This window comes from Eurypyga helias, unplaced genomic scaffold, assembly GCF_000690775.1.
Source record: "Eurypyga helias isolate BGI_N326 unplaced genomic scaffold, ASM69077v1 scaffold13402, whole genome shotgun sequence".
Classification (NCBI taxonomy): Eukaryota; Metazoa; Chordata; class Aves; order Eurypygiformes; family Eurypygidae; genus Eurypyga; species Eurypyga helias.
In genome coordinates this window covers 4,210-27,261 of record NW_010237898.1, presented here as the reverse complement: position 1 = coordinate 27,261, position 23,052 = coordinate 4,210, and the positions used below count along the sequence as shown (strand labels likewise).

Below are 23,052 nucleotides of genomic sequence, written 5' to 3'. Positions count from 1 at the left end.
CTATTCTATTCTATTCTATTCTGCTACAGCTGTAGGGCTTGCAGATCCCCACACTGTGTCAGACTGTGGTACTACTACACTACACAAAAGACCGCTTGACCTGTCTTTCAAATTTTCCTTCCTACAGGTAGAGGCACCTACAAGCGTGCACATAAGCAGAATTGAAATCTGGCCTCATTGTACATAAGGAACTGGAAGAGAAGTTAATTATTCATTAAAAATGCCGAGTTTCATTTAACAGCATGTTAGTCTGGTTTATGGATTTGTTTAATTTGTCTCCTTCTGTCTCCTGCCATTTTTCCTGACAGACCTTTTGCGGTGGCCACAAATCAGCAAGTGCAGATCACCTGAACTGGAGACATTTTCATGTTATTGGACTGACGGAAATTTTTATAACCTCACAGCTCCAGGAACAATACAACTATTGTACATGAAAAGGTAATAATGTGGAAAAGCGTAAAAGAAAGAGGAAAAGAGAGAAGTCATATATTTTGCTATGCCTGTTAGCATGTTGCTTTTAATTTTTTGCTATGATTTGAGCCGTGCTGTTTTTAAGGGGAAAAAATATAGTTTAGGTGCATAGTTTTCAATGACAAAATTTGTTGTTAATTGTTAAGCAATTTGCAGTGACAGGCATTACTTTGCAGTTGGTTAGGAACACATTCTTAATAAATTTAGGTCCAGGTTGCAGAATTCAAAACTGAACACTGTATGGCCTCAGAAAGGACTTTTTAATAGGGAACTTCCGTTTATTCCTTATCAAACCTAATTTACATCTTTGAGATTTGTTGTATCTATGCATATGTGGAGTTTGGATGCAAGACCCTTTCAAATTTTTGTAGAAGTTCTGTAGAGCTCCCATTGATCAGGTGCTAAAGTCTGAAAAGACTGCTCTGAGACTGGGGTTACGTGTAATTGAGGCCTCTTCAATTTTTTTTCACATACCACTTAAGCTTTTGGAATTTTCAGGTTGTTGCAATGCTTAGCCTGAAAGAGGACACGGAGGTCACCAGTAATGTCTATTAGGGCAAACAGTCCTTTTGTTCACAGGAATACCATCTAATGAACGGGGTTTCAGCCTTTTTGATCCACAGACTCTTTGTACCGGTGATGATACATTTGCTTAGCCAACTTCAGCCTAATGGCCAGGCTGACTTTCTTACTCTTCTGAGACCTCTCAGAAATACAGATCCAAGTTAAAATCACTATTTTAAGTGTAAATGTTTAGCTGACCGTTGTCAGTTGCCTGTACCCTGAGGGTACAAACTTTAAAAATTAATTAAACTCTACAATAAAGCAGTTCCATGTACATTGAGCAGATCACATATTTCAACTTGGTCCTAGAAATTAGAATACTGGAATAAAAGATGGGAACTGAACATCCACGTTAAAAATACTTATTTTTCAATGTGCAAGCCACATTTAAGGCTCAGAGCTGAACCCTGTCATCTAACCCAGTCTCCTGCCTAACAGAAGCCATACTGCCTAACCACGTACACCTTTATCAAGTCCTGACTCTGGCAGAACTGTAGTGTTTCCTGTAGAAAAGTGTCTGATCTCATCAGCTAAGCACAAGACTAAGATGCTTAGTGGCAGAAATTCTTCTTAGTTTATGTAGCATCTGCCTTTTCACTTCTTAAGCACCCACTTTAGTACTGAAGGCTGCACTTGGCATAATTGATATACCTGAATCCTCCTTCTGTACAGCTTCAATGGCTCTTAGTAAGAAAAGGTATTTGCAGTATATTTTTAACAAACCAAGACTGTAATTTTTGAAAAGATCCCTGTTTGGTTATATGTGGGCTGAGAGATAGTCTTGAGATAAGGAGAAGCAACAGCAGATCTGCTTGCTCTGAGATTCGTTTTTCTGAAGTGGCTTCAGAATTGCTGAATAAATGTCTGTCACTTCTCCTGTAGACTATTTCTAACAGTTTTGCCATTCTCATTTTGCTTCAGCTGAAGCCTTTTTTTGGTTTTGGACCCACTGAGTAGTTTCAGCTCGGCCATATGAAAATGACCCTATGCAAGTAGCAGAGAGTTCTAAGAGTTCATGACACTGTTTACAACTCTGCTGGTTTGTCTTTTTTAAGAGATTAAGTGAATGTGATATTTCCTTTTCCAATTCTTTTATTTACAAAGAACATTTGTGAATTTTTGAACAAAGCCAGGATGGAAAAACCTAAGATGTTTCTTGCTAGTAGTTCCAAGCCTGCATTTCAGAAGTTCCATATCCCAAGGGATTTAGCCCCTCCTCACTCACAGCAGTGTATATCCCTTCCCTTCGTCTACATCCTGCAGTCCTGGGTTGGTTTGTGCCAGGTCTCCTGCAGCATCCGCCCGGGATGGCACTTTTCCATGTGAGCACTCAGTGCTCCAATGCCTACAACCCTGCTCAGCTCCCAGGGCAACAGACTCCCCTGTCCTTGGCTTTGCGGGTGATGCCCTAAGAACTGGCTTTCACGGCTTCAGACCTCATTATGTAGGTGGGCACCTTACTGCAGCTGCAATTTAACTTTGCCTGAGCAACAGTTCCTTAAATGCATACCTAATTTACCTCACTTTGTGCTTGCTGGTAGTCTTCAGCACCTACTAGCATAGCAAGATGTGCTCTCCGTTCTCTTGGAAGCAGCATCCAACGCACAGAAATGCCACTAACAGTACCTGAGAACCTAAACTCATTTATGCGGGTTGTTTGGTTTCATTCTAAATCGCAATCAATATTGACATGTTTTTCTCACCTCCATAAAAGTTATGACTTATCAACAATGTGTCTTGTAACATCTATAATTTGTACTTTGTAAGATCTATAAATCTCTCTCTCATGTATATTACATTTTTGTTGTCATTCTAGGAATGATGAAGACTGGAAAGAATGCCCTGATTATATCACTGCAGGAGAAAATAGCTGTTATTTCAACACGTCCTACACCTCTATTTGGATACCGTATTGTGTTAAGCTTGCCCATAAAGATGAAGTATTTGATGAAAAATGTTTCAGCGTTGATGAAATAGGTATGCTCCCATTATGCATTTTACCTCTATATTTTTATATCACAGTAGGTGTGACACTATAAGCTTTTGTATTACTCATGCTGTATTTAAATTTGCCCTCTCAGAAAGGTTAGTTTCTGAAAAACATGGTATGTAGGAAGGGATTTGGTTTTGTAACTTATGTAATGTCATCTACACCAGAAAATATTGCCCAGATTTGAAGAAATCTAAAAGGATAAAAGCAGATATGTGGTTTCTCTTTCTGAATACCAGTGGTCTCTCAAATGTGTGCAGATGAGCCTGCCTTTGCTGTCACTCTGAGCCCTTTCTAACAGATGCTACATGCCCTTGTTCAGTGTGGGCAAGGAGGACCTTAAAATCTTATGCTACAAAGTTCTGGAACCAACGAGGTTTTTGTTCCTGAATCAACACTAACGTACGGAATCAGGATGCTCAGCGTTTCTAAGCTAGAATTTATATTTATTGCAGCATGAATTGTGACTGTCTGGGACTTTTCAGATGTTACTACTTGTTTAGAGTGATGGTGTATGTATATGCAATTAACTTATTTCTGCAAGTGACTAGAATACCCACTGCTCTCTTTTCTTCAGATGAGCAAAATTAGATTATCTTTTCAGATACCGTAGTTTTTCAATGTATGTGTATGTTATTTACTAGATTAGTTGATTTTTCTGTGTCACTCCAATTACTGTTTTTATTTCTAGTCAGAACTCTGAGTTTATATGTTGACGGAGAATTGTTTATGTCTCAGTGTTTTATAAGCTGCTATTGAGAAATGTAGTGTAATAGGTAATACATTCTTAGTCTTCCTCTTGGGTCACTCAGGTGAGACTTCTGCAGAGTGCAGTCTACCACCAGTGGCCGGGTGCCTTCTTGTTAGCACACTGGTAGCGACTCTGTCATTGACTCATAGGTTTAGATTTTAATCAGTAAATATGTGGTTAATATGCTTTTTTAATCCTGAAACTATTTAACAGTGTGTAGTAAGAATGATCATTTCACATTGAAAACTGGTTCTTTATTCCAAATACTCTGTTTAAACAGTACTACCTGATCCCCCTGTCCATCTTAACTGGACTCTGCTAAATACTAGTCAGACTGGGATCCATGGGGATATTCAAGTAAGATGGGATCCACCACCAACAGCAGATGTTCAGAAGGGATGGATTACTCTGGAGTATGAATTGCAGTACAAAGAAGTTAATGAGACAAAATGGAAGGAGGTATGAAGCAAATATTTATTATACAATAGTCGTAGTACAGTGCAGGCTTGTTCTGTGCCTAACACTTTCATACTACGGTGAAAAGCAACACGTTTGGAATGGCTAATTAGATCATACCGTAAGTCTTAAACAATATACCTGTGTTCTTCTGAAGTCTTCTAGCAAAGATCGTAACTGTACGCGTCAAGATAGTTGGCACGCAGGATAACAATAACAAACCTTGAAATCCGGTGGTAGATTACAAAGTATAGCAACAGTCAGATATATGGAAGTTTTTTCAAGCATAAAATATTTCTCTGTTGTTTTCCTAAACCGCAGCTATTTGGAACAGTGCACATGATTTTTAGTAGTTGGAACAGAAATATTTTGCTTGGGAAATGTTATCATGTCAGTCCAGATTCTTCAGGGTACCTGTAAAGTTCTAATATTTATAATTATCGTTCAGTAGATTAAAAAAAAAATTAAGAAAAAAGAAAAACAAAGGAAAGCTTTTAATCATAATTTAAAATTTGATACAATAAGCAAATAAAAATAAGGTCATAAATGAAAAACAGACAGATTTCATACCAGACATCAATGGGATATTTGTGACTATATGGATAGTCCATGAAAATATAAAATATATATACATTAAATCTTTTAAATTGTCTTTTTGGAAATCACTTAACTTCTCAGGTAGTTATTTTTTCTATTACGGGGAAGCGTACCTGAATGCATAGTTTAAGTGCCAGTGTGTCATGATGTATTTGCATATGGAATACCCATTCGGTGCAATAAGGACATCGTTTCAGAGCAGATCCCTTCCTTTGCTTTTTTATTAATATGAACTGAGCTAACAGAGAGAAGCAAAGCAGGTTATACTGTTACGAATTTGTCTTAATCTACAAAAGGCAAATTTACCAATTGAAGTATAGTCAAACGGGTTTGCTTGCCTTCCTGTGTGAAAGGCCTTGGACCCCTCCTCACCTCTGATCCTTCTCAGTGTTTGCATTTTCTGTTTATCCTACTCCCTGCCAGTAAATATTCAGCCAGACAGGTATATAATGCCTATAACCTTTTCCTAACACTTGTCTGAATTTCTGTCTACGCTGGTTTAAGCTGTATTTATTGACAGTCTCTATATTTTAAAGCCTACGAAGTGAGTTAAGTTTAGGCAGTTAATCAAAACTCTTTCAGAACTTGAAAATGTGCAGAATATTTATGCCATTTACAAAAGCGACAACATAAATACCTCTTTAAAAAGGCATATTTTAAAAATTTTTGTATAAGCCCGTAGTTATCAATCATACAAATACCCTAATAAAGCTTTGTCCTTGCTCCAGTGCCATCAATAGTTCCAGCATGATGTGAGAGTAGTTCTTCCCAGGAGAACAAAGGTTTGCAGATGAGTGTTTCTTCTTTCAGAAAACAGATGTGGAATTGCTAAATACTGTACTTGCCTCGAGGAAAAGAGATTATGTTGTACAGCAGCTCTATGTATTGCATGTTCTTGTGCCTTTCATCTTAAAAGTACAAACGTGGAATAATTCCCTGAGACATTATCAGAGGACAAAAGAGAAATTTCTGAACAAAATCTAGGTCTGGCCTATGACAATAGCAAAACCCTGAATAACAGCAGAATTATAGCAACAATTTCACTCTTTGCATTCTTTGCTACAAATACCTTCTGTAACAAGTGTTGGAGTAGTAAAAAGACAAACGTCTGGTTATGCTATTATTACTAGTTTTTTACACAAAGGATAATCTTTGACTGCTTAAACATACTGTAGGACTTTGTATATAAAACCGATAGAAAAAATAATTTATAGCACTTAAATTGTACTGTCTCCCCCTCTACTGAACTTGTAAGTTTTCTAGATGTTTTGGGATGAACCTGTCTGATTTTTCATGTATAGCATTCTGTTTTTTTATCAATCCCTTTACTAACTGAAAATAGATTACTTATGAATTGAAAGAGGACTAAAACATTAATTAGTCGGGTATTATAACAGTAAGCTATAGTGATAAGAGGGTCAAAATTATTTTCTGACAACAAAATCCCCACCCTCGCATAGCGGGTGTTCATGAGACAGAGCCAAACATAATGTGGCTCACAGGTCAAAAAATGTCACCGTTGTTATTAGCTCCTTGCTGGCTATCTTTTTACTATTCTACCCTCTAATCTTGACATGTTGCCCATTTGATTCACTAGACTAAATCTCTGTCCCCTCTTACGTCTACCCGGGTTTACTAGTCATGACTAGCAGTAGGTACGCAGACCCTGCGAGGCTGCTGTGTTTTTCAAACAAGGTGTGAAAACACACACCATCTGAGGAGTAAAGAATGATGACTTCACAGTGAAGTGTCGGTCTATGAAGTGCCTAAAATTGGGGGGCGGGGGGGTAGGGAATCTTAAAAATCTGATTTTCCTTTAGTTATTTATCATACGTTAGATTGGCCTGATCTTATTTTAAAAAATCCAAACAACCCGTGCCCAGATCCAACTGGCATGGGATGAAATTGGTGATGAGAGCACAGTCCTTGGTGAAGAGGGCTGGACCAGGGAGCACTCTGCTGGCTCTCATCATCTTGTCGGATTTGTGCTGGAAAAGGTCCATTTCACACTGCAGCGAAGTGCACTTGGGGCAGGGAAGCGTGGAGTACTGGCTCCAGAGCTGAACACGGTCATGGCCATACAGCACTGTGGCTGAGATACAGGGCTTACCAGTTTGAGGGATGCAGAACTCATCTCCCTGCACTGCGTTGGATGTACAGGCTAACGTCTCCATGTGTTGTATGAGTGCCCGACCTGCCCTATGCCTCCCCAGGGCGCTTCTGAACCTTTCCCTCATGCTGCCCATCTCCCCATTTTCACCGTTTTTCCGTTGAAGCAGGCGAAAGCTGTTGCTGCGGTCGCTGCGCTGCCTGCCGTGCCCAGGCCAACCTCTGCCGCAGGCCAGAGAGCACTGAGTGTTCCCGGGGCTGCAGCTGAAGGGTGACAGCATCGCTCCGCAGCCTGTGGTAACCCCTCTTACAGGGACAGACGGACGCAGGCAGCGCAGTCACGCGTCAGCGTGACGGCAGGTTTGACACGCGTTTCTTTCGCGTGGCAGTCGCAAGCATCACTGCGTACACTGACCGAACAGCCCGCAGGGCGTCCAGCAGCCCAGCGGTCTGGTTCCAAGCTCCCCTTCACCTGCTTTGAATGAGTCCGCTGAATTTTGCAGGGCTCTAATTTAGCCTGCCTACTGCTTTTTCCAAATGCCACCATTATTTGGGGTACATAAAATTTCGTGTGGTCCAGCATGCCTGAGAATTTCCACTAACCACCTCAGAAAAAAAGAAGCAACCCCACAACAACAACAACAACCCCTACCTGTAAAACTTTAGTGTACCATTTCTCTGTGGCATTGCATTCCCTTCCCAACGCTTTCCAGCTGAACAGTCTCCGCGTGTTAAAAACCTTTGTGTTGTGGGGCAGTGGCTCTCCACGATCTCATGCTAAGCCACGAGCAGAGAAAAGCAGTTTGTCTGGGATCACTGCCTCCTCGGAAATCTGACTGGCTGGTTCTCAGAACGCTCGAGTCTGGAGCCATCAGGGGTCAGCGAAGTCCACCGATCGTAGCTACCGACAGCATGTGTCTTGAGTTTAGATTATGCAGCTACAGTGATTGCAGGGTTGTGTTGTTGAAGCTGAGTTTCGCCAGTATCAGCCTCGATTCTGAAGTAAAAGTAGAATATAGTATCTGCCACATGTATTTCAATTTTGAGCACAATTTGCTTATTTTTATATACTTTCGTTGGGTTGTTGGAGCTCAAATACATATTCTTAGAGGAGCAGTAGAAGAGGAGAGTTATTTCGCATATTAAGATCTCTAATGTGACTTCCTACATAGTTTGATATGCGGCAGTATCCAAGTATGTTCCAGTTAATATAAAAGTCTCAAGACCGACAGTCTGATTCCAGCTCTCACGGAGTCTCCATTATCACACTTTATATATAGTTGAAAATTTTGGGAGCTATGCAGTGTTCCCCAAATAAATACATTTATAAGATGTATAATACATCTGGTTAGAAGGGCTTTAAATAATTTTCCTTCTTAAAATTAATTCTGTAGTGGGGATTGCACTAGTGTTAAGACTCCCGTGTTAACAAGGTTTCTGGCATTGTGAAGTCAGTAATACTATGTTGTAACACTGAGAAGTATTTACAACTTGATAACATCAGTGGGAGATGTTCATTCCCACCTGCTTATGGCACGTAATTGGGGGCAGCTGCCGTTCTTCACTGACAGCATTTACAGGGAGCTTGGATTTTTCATGGTTGGGCTTGATGATCTTAAAGGCCTTTTTCAACCTAAAAGATCCTATGATTCTCTGCTTTTGGTTCCCTGAATCACGGCCAAGCCTGATGGCTAGTAAGTCAAAAGTAAATGGTGTGAACATTCTCTGAACTCTTCTCATGGTATCCTTACAGTTCCAAGTAGCAAAACCAACTTCAAATGTTTATTGCTGAAATCCAGCAGCAGTATAAAATTGCCAGTACAACTCAAACAAATAAATCACAGTCCTTCTGTCTTTACAGTTAGAACCCAGGCTCTCCACAATGGTTCCACTGTACTCTCTGAAGATGGGAAGAGATTATGAGATACGAGTCCGATCAAGACAACGTACCTCCGAAAAATTTGGGGAGTTCAGTGAAATCCTATATGTATCTTTTTCTCAAACAGGCATTGAATTTGTTCATTGTACTGAAGGTAAATAAGCAAAGTGCAGCAAAGTGTTTTTATAGCCATGCTGTGTTTTTGTCTTTTCAGTGTTGTTGGTTTTCTAATCCTTACTGTTGATGTATGTTTGAATAGATTGATAATTCAGCCTACTACGTGAAAAATGTTTGGTGAGATTGATATGTGCAAGTTCCATATACAAATTCAGAAGGAAACTCAGCAAGGCTGTTTCACAACTCATCAGAGTGCAAAATACAGATACTTTTAAGAATCAGAAATAATAACTGCTGTTGCACATCTTACAGAGGGTAAAATGTAGTTAAATCTCATACTTCATCATCTAAAATGAGCACTCCAGTTGTGAAGAGAAGAACTGTCGCTTACATTAAAGTGTTATACTACTGGCTGAGTTTGTTAGCAGAATTATGTGCTTTCCCGATCTGCCCGATACCATCAAGGACAGCGAGTCCCTTCTGATGCTTGCTTCTGTCTTGTACTTGTTCCTAAAGTGCTGTTAAAGACGGCAGAAGAAACGGCCATTGAGCACCGCATTTTTCCTATTAAAAGAATGTGACAGTGTCCTAAAGCATTCTCAGGTCTGAGCTACTAAATTAACTCTTCAAAAAAGGAGCTCTTCAGGAAATCATTTTAACAAGCTGTTTCACTCCATTTTCCAGGGCATTAGTGGAAGTGTTAAATAAACCCACGCATAACTCACCTTTCAAAATCTTGCCAAATTCTCCTAATTCTTCATTTTAGTAGTTTTCATTCCTAATTTATATGAAAAGCTGATATTCTGGACATGTGGCATTATTTTATTAACCCCAACTGCATTAAGTTTTCATATGAACAAAACCAAAATGCTATGAAAATCTGAGGCCACCCTACAAGCCATTTTCTTCAGTCACTACAACCCATATTCTGCAGGTTGATCCACATCCGTACATCTCCCACGGCTGCCGTGATCTGATTTGACTGAGAATTTCTTCTTGCTTGTTTTGTGTATCACCTTCAGGAGCACAGAACTAAAATATAACTTTTCCATGTATTAAAAACGTAAAGTAGTTAAATTCAAACGCAGTATTCTGACTTTCTGAAGCAGCTGGACGTTCACCAGTCTCACTGACATGACAAGGAGTTACGGGTTCTCTGTTGAAACAGGGGCCTGTCTAACACAGACAAACCCAGATAGAACTTCACTCATACCTGGACACATGTCCAGTCAAAATCTAAGCTGGGAGCACGGGGCTAAAACTGGTACCTGAATTTGGTTTTTTATTTTGCCCCAAAAGGACACATAGTGATCTTCATGTATAGACTTCTGAAGCTTTCTGCCCAGTATTCCTTGGCCCAAAAAAGGAGTAAACTTTGTGCGGAAAACTTCAAACTGGGAGAAATTAGAAGAATCTAAGACTACAGCCAGAATATATTTCTCTATACTTTGTATTCTCCAGTGTCAGCTTAAGTGTAATGGGATTGCCAGTATTTAAAAGACAAAACATTCCACTTATCAGCACTGTTCTTCATTCCTATCGAATTGCATTTCTCAACGACCGAAATTCTTTGTAGCCACCTGCAAGGTAAACAAAAGGGAGAATTTTTTTCAGTTGATGATTCAAAACATAATTAACGTTCAGCCTTGCGAAAGAGGGGTAGTGTGCTTTTTGACACCACCGTATTTCAGTGTCTGTGAGAGAAGAGTCATCTGCCTACGATTTAGTAGGCTATTAATAACGTTCTGTCAGCTTGGGTGAACAAGCAGTGGCATGGTCTGCGCCATTATATGCCACCAGCACTACTCTGAGCACGTACCGGGCAGGCAGAATGTTCCTCACAGCTGGGTTTTTACATCTACTGTCTGTTCTAAGGGGTTTTTTATATTCAGAAACTCAGTCTGTTTCTGCAGGTAGTCTCAGTGGACTCACAAGTGCAGTATGGAAACTACTGAGACCAAAAGGGTATTTTTATTTCTGCTTAATACAGAACCTTCACATTGAAGTAACCGAAGATTCTCCTATCAGTTTTTACCACTTTGGAATCCTCAAGTGGTGGAAGAGAAAGTTGAAATTAAAGACGCAACAGAGGTGAAGATTCCTGCTAACATGTTTTCGTTCTGTTGTTTCAGAAATTGAGTTTCCGTGGTTCTTAGTTGTTGTCTTCGGAGCATGTGGGCTGGCCATAACTGTGATCTTAATCCTGCTGTCCAAACAACCAAGGTAGAGGGGTTTTATTTGTCACATTTTATGTAGCTTGAAAAATAGAGTGCTTCAATTGTTTCAGAGCTGAGGGACTAGAAATTATTTTGAGGACTGTTGCCATTCTCATAAGCTACATGTTCTATGGCATATACACCTACTGGGCCTTCAGCAGTGGGAATCTGATTATGCTGGCAGCTCCTCTCCCTTTTGGATTGCAGAACATTGTATTCTACAGTATTTACATAGTTATTTGCTTAGGCTTTTCAGAGGATCATTTTTCTAGTCCATTCAAATCTTGTAAATAGTGTTTTTACCCACATACTCTTCGAACGTTTCACACAAACATATGTCTGTATATTTGGGTTTGTTCTTGGTCAGTTCCGCTAACCTGAGTATTTCTTCATCAAACCAAGGGAATGAGCTTGAGTCATCAGGGAGGATTTGGTCTCTGTGTATAGACTGCAGCTCCTATAAATAACAGGAATAAAATAAAGCACAGGATTGTGTTATTTATAAAATGAAAAAATGATATATGTATAAAAATTACAAAATGGTCTCAAAGTGAATTTATTCCCTAATACTGCGTTCAGGGAGAGATTTTGGCAGAATAATTCCGCTGGGATGTCTGGAAAAGAGAAGGCTCTGGGGTGACCTTATAGCACCTTCCAGTACCTGAAGGGGCTGACAAGGAAGCTGGGGGGGACTTTTTACAAGGGCCTGTAGTGACAGGACAAGGGGTAATGGGTTTACATTGAAAGTGGGGAGGTTTAGATTGGATATCAGGAAGAAGTTCTTCCCGGAGAGGGTGATGAGGCACTGGCACAGGTTGCCCAGAGAAGCTGTGGATGCCCCATCCCTGGAAGTGTTCAAGGCCAGGCTGGATGAGGCTTTGAGCAACCTGGTCTAGTGGAAGGGGTCCCTGCCCATGGCAGGGGGGGTGGAACTAGATGATCTTTAAGGGCCTTTCCAACCCAAACCATTCTGTGATTCTATGATTCATACCAGCACTGCCCTAGACTATGGAGCAACACCGTGGCCAAGCCCCAGTGCACACATGCATGTTTTCAGTAGTCTTGTGTATACACATTGAGAAATGAACACTGAGGTGTGTTGCACGTACCAGCCTAAGGACAAACCACTGAAATGATAATAATATGGTGCAGGTGGAGCATCTCTAAAAACATAATTTAGGCAAGCAGTACTGTACTTTAGCAGTACTTAATTTCAGGAAGCCACTCCCTGCAGTAGCATTCCAGTCCCAGAGTTAAGAGGAAGGCTCCTGATACAGTGCATGAAAAAGCTTGATGTGTCAGAATGGGGCAAGAACAACTCATATGTAGGACCAGGAGCTCACTAAGGTCACTACGCTGCGCAAGGAGTGGCTTAGTCACACGAGATCCTGAGGGCTGAAGCATGTCTCTGATCAGAGCTTATTAACACCTTCCATGACTGCTGGAGGAGGCTTTTCTCCACTAAGGTTCTGGAAAGTTTCCTGGGCCCGTGGGCCTGCACCCTTTCCTTCAAAGCAGGTGGCGATGGGAGTGGCAGTGTGTCCTGCAGAGGAGTGGGCTGCATAGATTTCCCATAAGGTTGCATATCCAGGCTCCGTTTCCTCCTGTATCTGAAGATACCAGTTCCTATTTTCCTCAATTTGGATATGACAAGATCTGAGCCAGACTCCCTAGGACAGATGCCATAGGGTTAGGCCGCACTCTTTTAGGGATGAGAGATGCAGGCTTGAATCATGCAGGGCTAAGACAGCAGCAGAGCGTGGCTGTCCCTCCTGGATGATTTCTCCAGCTGGCGAGTGGTAAAATCCTTTGTCTCTTCCCTTGGAAGCAGTGCCCAATCCCATCAGCATAGCCGATATGTGGATTCAGCTGTAAGTGCAAGTCTTACACTGGTAGCCTGAGAGCCCAGACAGTGGACAACTAACCCCAATCCCCCGTTGACATGTAAAATTACTGGATTTCTGGCTCTCCCTGAGGCTTGCTGGGCAGAACTTGGAGAGCTTGCCAAACCCAAAAACAGGTGGGGAATTTGGGCCTGCCATAGTTGAGCAGAAGGTGCCTCTGGCACTCCTTAAGACTCATCTGATCCTCTCAGGCCCTCACCAAGGTCACTAGCAATGCAGCAAAACAAATATGTGGATTTGGGTCTACCATGCCCACAGCTTACTTTCTAAAATAACCAAGTTCCCCAGTATAAAGGGAATTCTGGATTTTCCTTTTGGGAACTACAAGAAGCAGCGAGGTAAAAAGGAGGAGATGGCCATGACCTGCTGCTGTTGGAGTATTATTAATGGGAATAATTCTGTTTGTGTTATGGGTTTGGGTTTTTTTTTTTGATCCCCTCAAAGATTTAGAAATTTACTTTTTTTATAAAGGATTAGACGAGTATGTATTTCCACAGTATGTACCTACATTAGTTACTAATCCTTTGTCTACAAGCGTAAAACCCTGTTATTGTTATATATTACTCATATGTTAATAATTCAGAAAACAGAAGCCCCACAGAGGTGGTAAAATACTAGCCTATTCTTTTCAGGTTTGTTTCTGTTTTATTTATTAGTTCTGAAGTAAATTTCTCTCTTCACCAACTCTCTTTTTCTATTCCTCTATTTAAATTTCTTGAGTTTTTGCAAGACTGCTGTGTCCCTGAAAAATTAATCTGTACAGCATTAAATTGTCAAAGACTACTCCAAAAGGGATTCCCACATAAATATGGGTGTTTGCAAGAAGGAAGGCTGCAGAAAACTTGAGGTTTTATTTGCAATGAGAGAAAACAATCTTTCTTTTAAAATTGAATCTTCAAACGTGTCAGCATTTAAGTAAATAAGTGGAAATGCAATGTAAGGCTCTCTCCTTTATAACTTTGTCAAAAAGGACCACGGTTACTTAAAAGCCATAATTTATTTTTTTCCAGGTTAAAAATGCTGATTTTTCCTCCTGTGCCAGTTCCAAAGATTAAAGGGATTGACCCAGATCTCTTGAAGGTAATATTGTGCTCTAAAATCTACAGTGGGAATCATGGTAGTAGGGGCAGGTGACAGTTGTTGCCCCAGGCAGAAACATTCTGTAGGAAAAAGTTATGACGTGGGGGGAGTTGCCACAGGGTTTGTTTTCATAAAACAGTAAAAAAAAATCACAATTATTACATCATCTCTGGTTACCTCTGCTGAAGTGAACAGCATAAAAAGCACAAGCATTTCTATTGTTTCCTTTATAAGGTTCATTTTTTTCTTGCTTTATAGAAAGGAAAGCTGGATGAAGTGAACTCCATCTTAGCCAGCCATGACAACTACAAGACCCAGCTGTACAATGACGACTTGTGGGTTGAGTTTATTGAGTTGGACATAGAAGACCCTGATGAAAAGAACAGAGTCTCGGATACCAACAGGCTCCTGAGTGAGGATCACCTGAAATCACACAGTTGCTTGGGAGCGAAGGACGATGATTCCGGACGGGCCAGTTGTTGTGAACCAGATATTCCAGAGACAGACTTCAGTGCAAGCGACACATGTGATGCCATCTCTGATATTGATCAGTTCAAAAAGGTAGCTGAAAAAGAAGAGGATCTCTTGTGCCTGGATAGAAAAGATACTGATGAGTCCCTTCCAAGCCTTGCCGACACAGACGCCCAACAGCCGCCCGTGAGTACTCAGTCCGAAAACAGCCAGCCGTGGCCACCTTTGGCAGACGGCGTTGACTCAGCTAGCCCATCGGTCCAGACCCAGCTGAGTAACCAGAATTCACTGGCAAACACTGACTTTTACGCGCAAGTGAGCGACATTACTCCAGCGGGCAGCGTTGTGCTTTCACCGGGGCAGAAATCCAAGGTGGGGAGAGCAGAGTGTGAAGGCTGCACAGAACAAAACTTCACCATGGACAACGCCTACTTCTGTGAGGCAGATGTGAAAAAATGCATTGCTGTGACTTCCCACGAAGAGGATGAGCCGCGTGTTCCGGAGCAGAGCTGTAACGAGGACGCTTACTTCACCACAGAGAGCCTTACCACTACCGGTGTCACTCTCGGAGCTTCAACAGCAGAAACCCCAGGTTCGGAGGTGCCTGTCCCGGACTATACATCTATTCATATCGTTCACTCTCCACAGGGCCTCGTGCTCAACGCGACTGCGCTGCCTGTGCCAGACAAGGAATTCAACGTGTCGTGTGGCTATGTGAGCGCCGACCAGCTGAACAAAATCATGCCGTAGCTCTTCTTGGACTAGGAGTGCGCAGTATTTCACAGCAGAGAGTCACCTCCGGCTTGTATGCTGAAACCAAAATGAAGTCTAAAAGTTTCTCATGGTTCTTATAATTTTATCTGAAATGTTGCGACATAAAATATTCATCAAAATATTCCTATTGTGTTCTGTAAATATTATCTATGAATTTGTCTCGAGACTGTTTTACTAGCAGTGACTGTCTTGTTCTTGTGGGTGTTGATTTTTGTGATACTCAACGTTGAAATGACTATGTTTAATGTACAGTAAATCATGCATTTTGATAAAGCTAAAAATCAGGTGGTTTAAAGTCTAAGAATTTAGTAAAAATTGTGCTGTTGGCAGAGATCTTTATATCAGTAGTTGAGAACTGAACATACAGGTGAAATGCAAAACTAGCTTGAATAAATAACACATCTATTTTGGTTTATATAAATTAAGAAAATATATTTTAATATTTTGGTCATAAAAACATAAACGTTTTCTATTACACTACACGCTGTAGTTCAGTTATGACGACCCATTTAAGGAATGTGATTGCTGCAGTCTTAAAAAGGAGTTTTCTGTTTCATAAAAGTTTTGTTCGCAGCAAAACAAAAAATAGATTTTTACAGAGCCATTTTATACCTCCAAAGAAACCCATGGAGAAATTTTGAAATATTGTAGAAACTTGAAGTAACTGATTCTTTCTTCTGGTAATGAATATAGAAATATACATTCAACTTAAAGTTTTGTAGAAAACTTGAAAATATACAAAATATTTTAGGGCAAATTATTCTGTTCTTCATCAGATAACTGGCTAATGCTAATAATGGGGTTTTTTACAAGCAAAATATTGTTGACCAGAGTATTAAACAGTGTGCAACTGTACGTTCAGTGAAAACTTTTGAGAACACATGAGTAAGCTCTGGTGACTTAGCGGCATAATCTCTTCACATCCGACCAACTTCTGAAGACCTCCTACAGCCAAAGGTATCACTACATTTGTTAGTTTGCTCCACATAAAATCTTGATTCAAAAAATAAAATCAAGACTTCGGCACTTAGCCAGCAGTTCATTTTTTAAAGCTATAACAGGATTAAAAGACTTCAGTGGATCAAGGGGATTGTTCAAAAGTGTTTTTTTTGTTTTGTTTTTGCAGCCTAACAGCATCTCTTCTGACCGCGTTAGGCAGACTTTCAGAAGGAAAGGAGAGACAACTGAAACTCAGTGGGAGAGCTCTCTTTGTTCTTACGTGTACTAAGAGCTTGACGGAGCTTTGTCATGAACTGTTACTGCTTCAGAAGTTACCTGCCTAGGCCGTGGCTTCCTCACGGCAGAGTTCTTCTCAGAAAGCAAATACAGACATTCATTTCTTTTCCCTGACCTGAACAGACGTGTGTGAAGTGCAGTGAATGCAGGTCTCGCTCATGCCTCCCACTGAACTCACTGATGCTCTCTTTGTGACCAAGGGCTACAGCACTGGGCCCAACTATGAGGTGGGATTTTTTTAAGTTTAGCACGTCCTTTATGGTAAATGTGCATTAGATATTCTGCTAATTTGCTGCTATATTTTTCTAACAGCTATATTATTTAGTTTCATATAAAGTTTCATAGATGATAGACACTAAAGCAAGTAATGCCTCTGTGTGTGTTTGGAAGAAGTTTCTTACTCTGTTTCTATTGCCAAAAATAGTTAAATACCTCAATCAAACTCAGAATGTCATTTTGGTACTTTGCTGGTCACACAAGCCATTCTACACCGGTCAGAAGATGCGTCTTTCGGTTTCTATTTAACTTCCCTTACGTCAGTGTTTTGTTTGTTTTTCTCAAAGTTTAATAAATGTATTCTCTTTGATCTGTCCTGACACAATGTGTTTTATTGCAGATAATTAGCTTTTTGTGGAAAATAGAGATTTTTATTAGGAGAAATCATGGAATAAAGTCGAAGCGTCTTGCCTTAGAACAGCAGCAATGCCTAGTGAGATCACTGTTTTCACTGACTGATATGTATATAGTTAAAAATAGAAGCACAGACCTAAATTTATAGATGGAGATAGGACATGCTGTACCCAGAGCTGGCCAGGACATGTGTTACTAATTTAGCAGACCAGTTTACCTTTGGCCAGGACGGCCTGTGGTCACAAATAAATAAGCTGCCCCAGTTCGAGGTTTGCACCTACGGTTGAATCCACAGATCAGACATTCTGACAAATCCCAGTAGTTACCTGTGGTGGTAGTTAAAACCTAGCAGTGTGTGAACTCTGAAATGTCAGGTAGTCAGTGTCTCACGGACGATGCCACATCCTGAACATCTCCTACTGTGCACTTCGTAACGTAGTGCTGCCTCTCCTCTCTCTAGAGGGAGGGAGGGAGCTGTTGACGGAATGCACCTACACAGCCCTTTCCTCCCGTGGGAATCAGGGTGTGATTCATTTCCTCTACACAGGCTCCCAGTGCCTTTTAAGGTACATAATCGGGCTTCCAGGTGCTGGTCCAGAACAGCATCAGGCTTGCGTAGATTGTGTCTTATCTAAACACCTGAATGATGGTAGATGCCCATGTTTTGAACTGATCCCCAGTGGAAGAAAACAGCTCCAGGAATGCAGACATCTTCGTGTCAGGTAGGTCTAAGTTACTCTTACTCTAAGTGAGTCGTCTAAAGAGCTCCTTAGCTGACCAGATAAAGGTGTCTGCTGTGGGTAAGCTGATTAGGGCTCTCTGCTCTTCAGACTAGAACAGGAGCATGGACATCTAGCTCGCACTCAGACACCAAATATATTTGTTAATTAAGGCATCTTGATGTGAATTTCACCTTAGCTGAACCCTTGGACAAGGTAGGCCAGAGAGGGGCCTCGGTGTTCTCATACTGTCTGTAGCAACAACTTTGCCCGTAGAACTCAATGCAGACGAACTCTCATGACGAACAAATACGCTTGCTGAAACATCCTGCTGGAGGAACCAAGCTTGGGAAGGCTTATGCCTTCTATAAGGGTCTAAAAATATCCGTGCTGCAGTGGGAGTGGGGGGATGCGCAGCTAGACTTCTAGAACCGGCAGAGAAGAGAGCGGGTCACGGTTGTGTGGTGGGAGCTGGAGCTCCCAGTACTCTAACCCGTGCCGGGTCCAGTGCTCTCTGCCAGTGCCCTTCCATGAGCTGACCCGTCTTTCTAAACCCTGCAAAAGTCATGAAGGCAAAATACCAGAAGGTACCTTTTGTTGACCAGTGAGTTAAACTGGTTGAGCCAAGTGCTAGATGAGCACCAGGGGAGAAGGACAGGACCACGTGGGCAACAGCAAAGCAGGGAGATGCTGGAGTGAATATGTTTTTGGCAAAACCAGCTCCCTCATGCAGCTTGCTGATGCAGACAAGAAACAGGAGGAGTACGCAGCTCAAGGTAGGTGTGCGTTGGCAGGCACGCGGTGTGATGACCTCTTTTCATGGTAACTATCACCTAGGTCAGCCTAAAGGACTGCGAAAAGCCAGCGTGAGCTCCTTCCCACCTCCCACAGCACTGCTGCTCAAGCAGTCACCTGCCTAACAACCGCGGTCTCTGCGCAGCTCACACACGGGTGTTCAGAAGAGAAACCCAGTCATCAGACTTGCAGTTGCCTCTGAACTCCATGTTTTATACCGGCAATCTGCTGTTTTCCTACAGAACACGGCAACCTGTTGTTCCAAGATACGATGCACTTGCCAGGTACAGGACAGCTGGTATTATAGGGTTGCAGGGCAACATATTTGTTTACTTTCACCTTTCCTTTGAAGTGGGGGAAAAGGTACCTGTGCCCTACAGAAAGAGCTGCTGGGCCAGCAATTCTTTATCTTTTCCCTTCCTCACATTAAGACTAACACTGCCTCCTGTCCCAGTGCCAGAGGTACGAGTCAATGTAAAAGTGACAGAATTAGTTCTTTTAGACATGCCTACCAAAATTGTACTTTCCGAGTTTAAGTGTACAAAGTGGAAAGAAACAGGCATCACAGATGGGCAGTGTAAGCAAGGAGTATTTTGGTGGGAAACCCCATAAGTTTCAGTGCTTTTGGTTTCTAAGCTGGCTGCACTTGTTCCCATCCTTGGAACAGTATTTTGATCATATTTTGATCACTTCCTGGCCGCGGCTAGCCTGTAGGACTATCCGTACTCAAAAACCGTGCTGGTTCTCAAAAGCAAGGAGGATTGAAGCTGCTCTGATGGTTTTTGATGACGTTAAGAAGCACACCTCAGTTCAGAAGAGTTTGATTCTGAGCCTCTTTTCTCCATCAAATACAGTGGGCATATACAAGGCTTGAAGTTACTGTTTCAAGAGATGGAAACGGCACCATCTGTACCACTTCCCATTAAGACAAGAAATAATTTTGTCAAACATGACTTACGCTTCTATTCTTTGCTGTTTGAGTTGAAATATTTTTCCAGATTTATGATACACGAGGCGAGATCAGCAGCTTCTGAGAGCTGTTCACTCTTTCTGAATGAAAATTAACATTATCAAAGACATGCTTTGTGTTTCAACACAGTAGGAGTATTAAAGACGAGATGAGTGCCCTAGAGACTTGCCATGTTTTTAGAAATGCTTCAAGTCAGTGATGGCAACCCGTGTCAGGAACACCCTTGTCATTCACAGTGCACACAACTACATACGCATCAGCGCAGTCGTAAGAATGGGGAGTAACATCCTGGTTCAAAGAGAATCTTGGCCACAGGCAACCATTTTTTCCTCCACCGAGATGTGCTGTCTCAGGGGCTCTTTACCAGACACCCTGTGAAAAGGATCGCCTGCCTCAGATGGCCTGATTTGAGAGGAAAGGGGAGAAAACGTTTAGGGCATGTTGTTATTTTTATTGAAGAAGCAATGCAGACTGGGAAGGCAGGCAAAGACGTAAACTCTACAGAGCATTACTTTTTCATTATACATCTTTCAGGTCTAATTCAGAATATCCCAGTTCAGAAAGATGGTGGAATTTGTGAGAATTTAACCAGCTCTTATAGCCAATTGACTTTGAGGAGATACCAGTGGATGTATTTCTGTCTTGGAACTCCCTCTACGTAAATGTAATTTTACAGTACAAATTCTTCTTTCAGGCTAATGATTACTAATTGTACACAGTCGGTGCTTTAACCGTCATACACACCGTGCCCTCAGGCCACACAGACACGAGATGTAACCCAAATCCATTTCCATGGTTTGTGTATTAAACACTCTGGCACAACTGCGTTGTGGAAGCATTTCCCTCACCTTCCCTCTGATCAGGGCCACTAGGGAGAGTAGGCAGCATTCAGGAATAGATGGGAAAGGAAAGAAGCGGTAACAGCCGTGCTGGAAAACCAGGTGCAGTGGAGCAGCTGCTGTAGGTGGAGCTGTAGGAGTAGTGTGGGTGACAACAACTGTAGTCAGCAGTTGTAATGACAAGCAGATGCAGCTATTAAAATCGATGCATCTAGGAGATTGGCACAAATCTTTGACAGGTTTCATTCTTTTCACTTACAGGCTTTGGTGTTTCTTTTGCATCATATGAACTTCTTTATCCTAATATGTGAAATTTAGCTGGCAAAAGATACATTAGCTTCCTGAAATCAGTGTGAGAAAGCCGAGGATCCTTCCACATCATGCTGCAAATTGTGAGAGAGCATAGCTGAACTCCGTCCTCCAAATGGGAAGCAATAAAAGTCTGCAGCAGGCTTAGTGGGAGTAAAAGCAAAGTTGAAGAGCTGACAACTTTCGGTAGCTTCCCATCACAGATGCTATAAATGATGCTTCCACTACCGTCTTTGGTCTGCTTTTGAGCTCATGCTGAGGGAAATAAAATACATTCCATGAGACACCGGGGGCCTAGGCATGCCAGGAAACAGATTCCTCACACTTTTTTCCTCAGTAGTAAAATTAACAGATCATATATTTTACATATTCTTTCACTTGCACAGAAAAACTTACAATATAATACCAGAAAGACGTAAAGTATAGAACCAGACAGTGTTGGGTAACCTCCTCATACTAAGAAAGAAGTTAAATTTTCAGATCTATTTCACATCAGCTATCTGTGTAGCACATACAGTGCTACAGTCTTGAGTTACAAACAAAGGAAATACCAACCTTGCCCTTCTGAATGGAAAACTTCTTCAGGAACCAATTCTGTAAGCCAGCTAAACGTACTTGCCTTGGAAGAGTAAGGCACAAGCTTGGAAAGTAACCAAAGACTCCTGGGGAAACTGTGCCACCATAGGAGTGCATCCAACCCTTCTTCAACAGCCACCTGAGCAATGCATACTTGTTACCCAGAGATGTTATGAGCACCCTCTCCTCCACCTGTGGCTTAGCTGTGCAGGATTCCTCAAGCTAGGTTTTTACCTATGTGTTAGAATTCGTTCTTCATCATGGCTTTTTTTTTTTTTTTTGATGGAATCAGAAAGATTTGCTGGTGCCTCGAAATGCCATGAAAACTTTAAAGTGCAATTTCCTGAGCCAGACTACTGAGGGAAGAAATGTGTAACCCTGGGCAAGGACCTGTGTTAACTGCAATTAGATGTCTAAACCTACAGTATTTAAAAATGCAAAATTTTACTCAAGGCTGCTTCATACGATCTGTAGAGGTCGTCAGGCTGCAGGAACAAACTACCCAAAGAATGACCTATTTTATGAAAAGCTTTAGCGACACAGAGTCTCTTGCTTTTATAGTGTAAATAATGGCAAAAGTTGTTCCACTTTCTTCAGAACGTGATTAGTATTAGTTAGATGATTTATACCAATGAACAACTAATAAATTCTAACAACCTTCTGAATTCAATTCATTAAGGAATGTATTAAATGACTGTTTAGAAGCAAAAGGCATGTCTTTATCCTGATAGTTGAGCACTGTCACAAACAGAAATGCAAGAAAACGGAAGGGTATGTGCCTTGACAAGTTGTCCTCCTGCTCCCGTGGTGTAGCAAACCATGCTTGAGACACAAGCATTCCTGTCGCACAAGACTACCCCCACTGTTTTAACTTCCACAGAAGAAGGGCTAGTACTCAATAGAGGGAAAAGTAAGAAACGAAAACAAACAAAATACCCTCCAAACGGACTTCTTCAGGTAGGATCGATTAGACAAGATTTGACAATCTCTAGAAAATAGAGTCCCTAAGAAAGCAGTATGTTCTTACGGTGTACTAGATGTGTTTAAGAGAATATACTCCTTGCCAGATTGACACATTTGTGTGGTTCAAGCACTCATTACCACCCTGATTTTTTTTAGGAGTAGAAGAAAACTAGGTCAGAAGTTCAGCATTACTCTAAAAGTGCATGAGATGCAAAATTACAAATAAATTACATGAATGTATTGTCATAATTGTGCTTAAAATTGAATTATAACAGTTTGACCCACCAGTATGTCAACAGAAGATAAATCCAATGTAAATGGCAAAGCAAAGGAGTGCAGGCTAGGTTACTTAGGAAGCCAGTGGAAGCAATATAGTGATCTCTCTTGACTTCATCCCTCTTTCTCTATTGAAGAGATTCTCTATTATTCTTTTCACAGATTAACGGGTTCACACAGATTAGCAGAGCGGTAGGGGTTGGAAGGGACCTCTAGAGATTAACCAGTCAAACCCCCCTGCCAGAGCAGGATCACCTAGAGTAGATCACACAGGAACAAGTCCAGGCAGCTTTGGAAAGTCTCCAGAGAAGGAGACTCCACCACCTCTATGGGCAGCCCGTTCCAGTGCTCTGTCACCCT

At 41.4% G+C, this 23,052-nt stretch overlaps 1 protein-coding gene across 1 annotated transcript; it reads left to right on the top strand.

Moving 5' to 3' along the window:
* Positions 1 to 271: 271 nt before the first annotated feature.
* On the top strand, positions 272 to 15,829 carry GHR (growth hormone receptor). Its single transcript, XM_010147647.1, has 7 exons — positions 272 to 438; positions 2,852 to 3,012; positions 4,057 to 4,235; positions 8,800 to 8,971; positions 11,067 to 11,157; positions 14,065 to 14,134; positions 14,393 to 15,829. Exons 1-7 carry the CDS (start codon positions 431 to 433, stop codon positions 15,353 to 15,355), a joined length of 1,644 nt encoding a protein of 547 aa, XP_010145949.1. The 5' UTR covers positions 272 to 430; the 3' UTR covers positions 15,356 to 15,829.
* The last annotated feature ends 7,223 nt before the right edge of the window (positions 15,830 to 23,052 follow it).

What these genes read in the sequence shown, in the direction of transcription:
- GHR (XM_010147647.1), top strand. An exon ending in ATGAGACAAAATGGAAGGAG is followed by an intron (nt 4,236 to 8,799) that starts GTATGAAGCAAA and finishes CTGTCTTTACAG; the next exon opens with TTAGAACCCAGGCTCTCCAC. An exon ending in ATTTGTTCATTGTACTGAAG is followed by an intron (nt 8,972 to 11,066) that starts GTAAATAAGCAA and finishes CTGTTGTTTCAG; the next exon opens with AAATTGAGTTTCCGTGGTTC.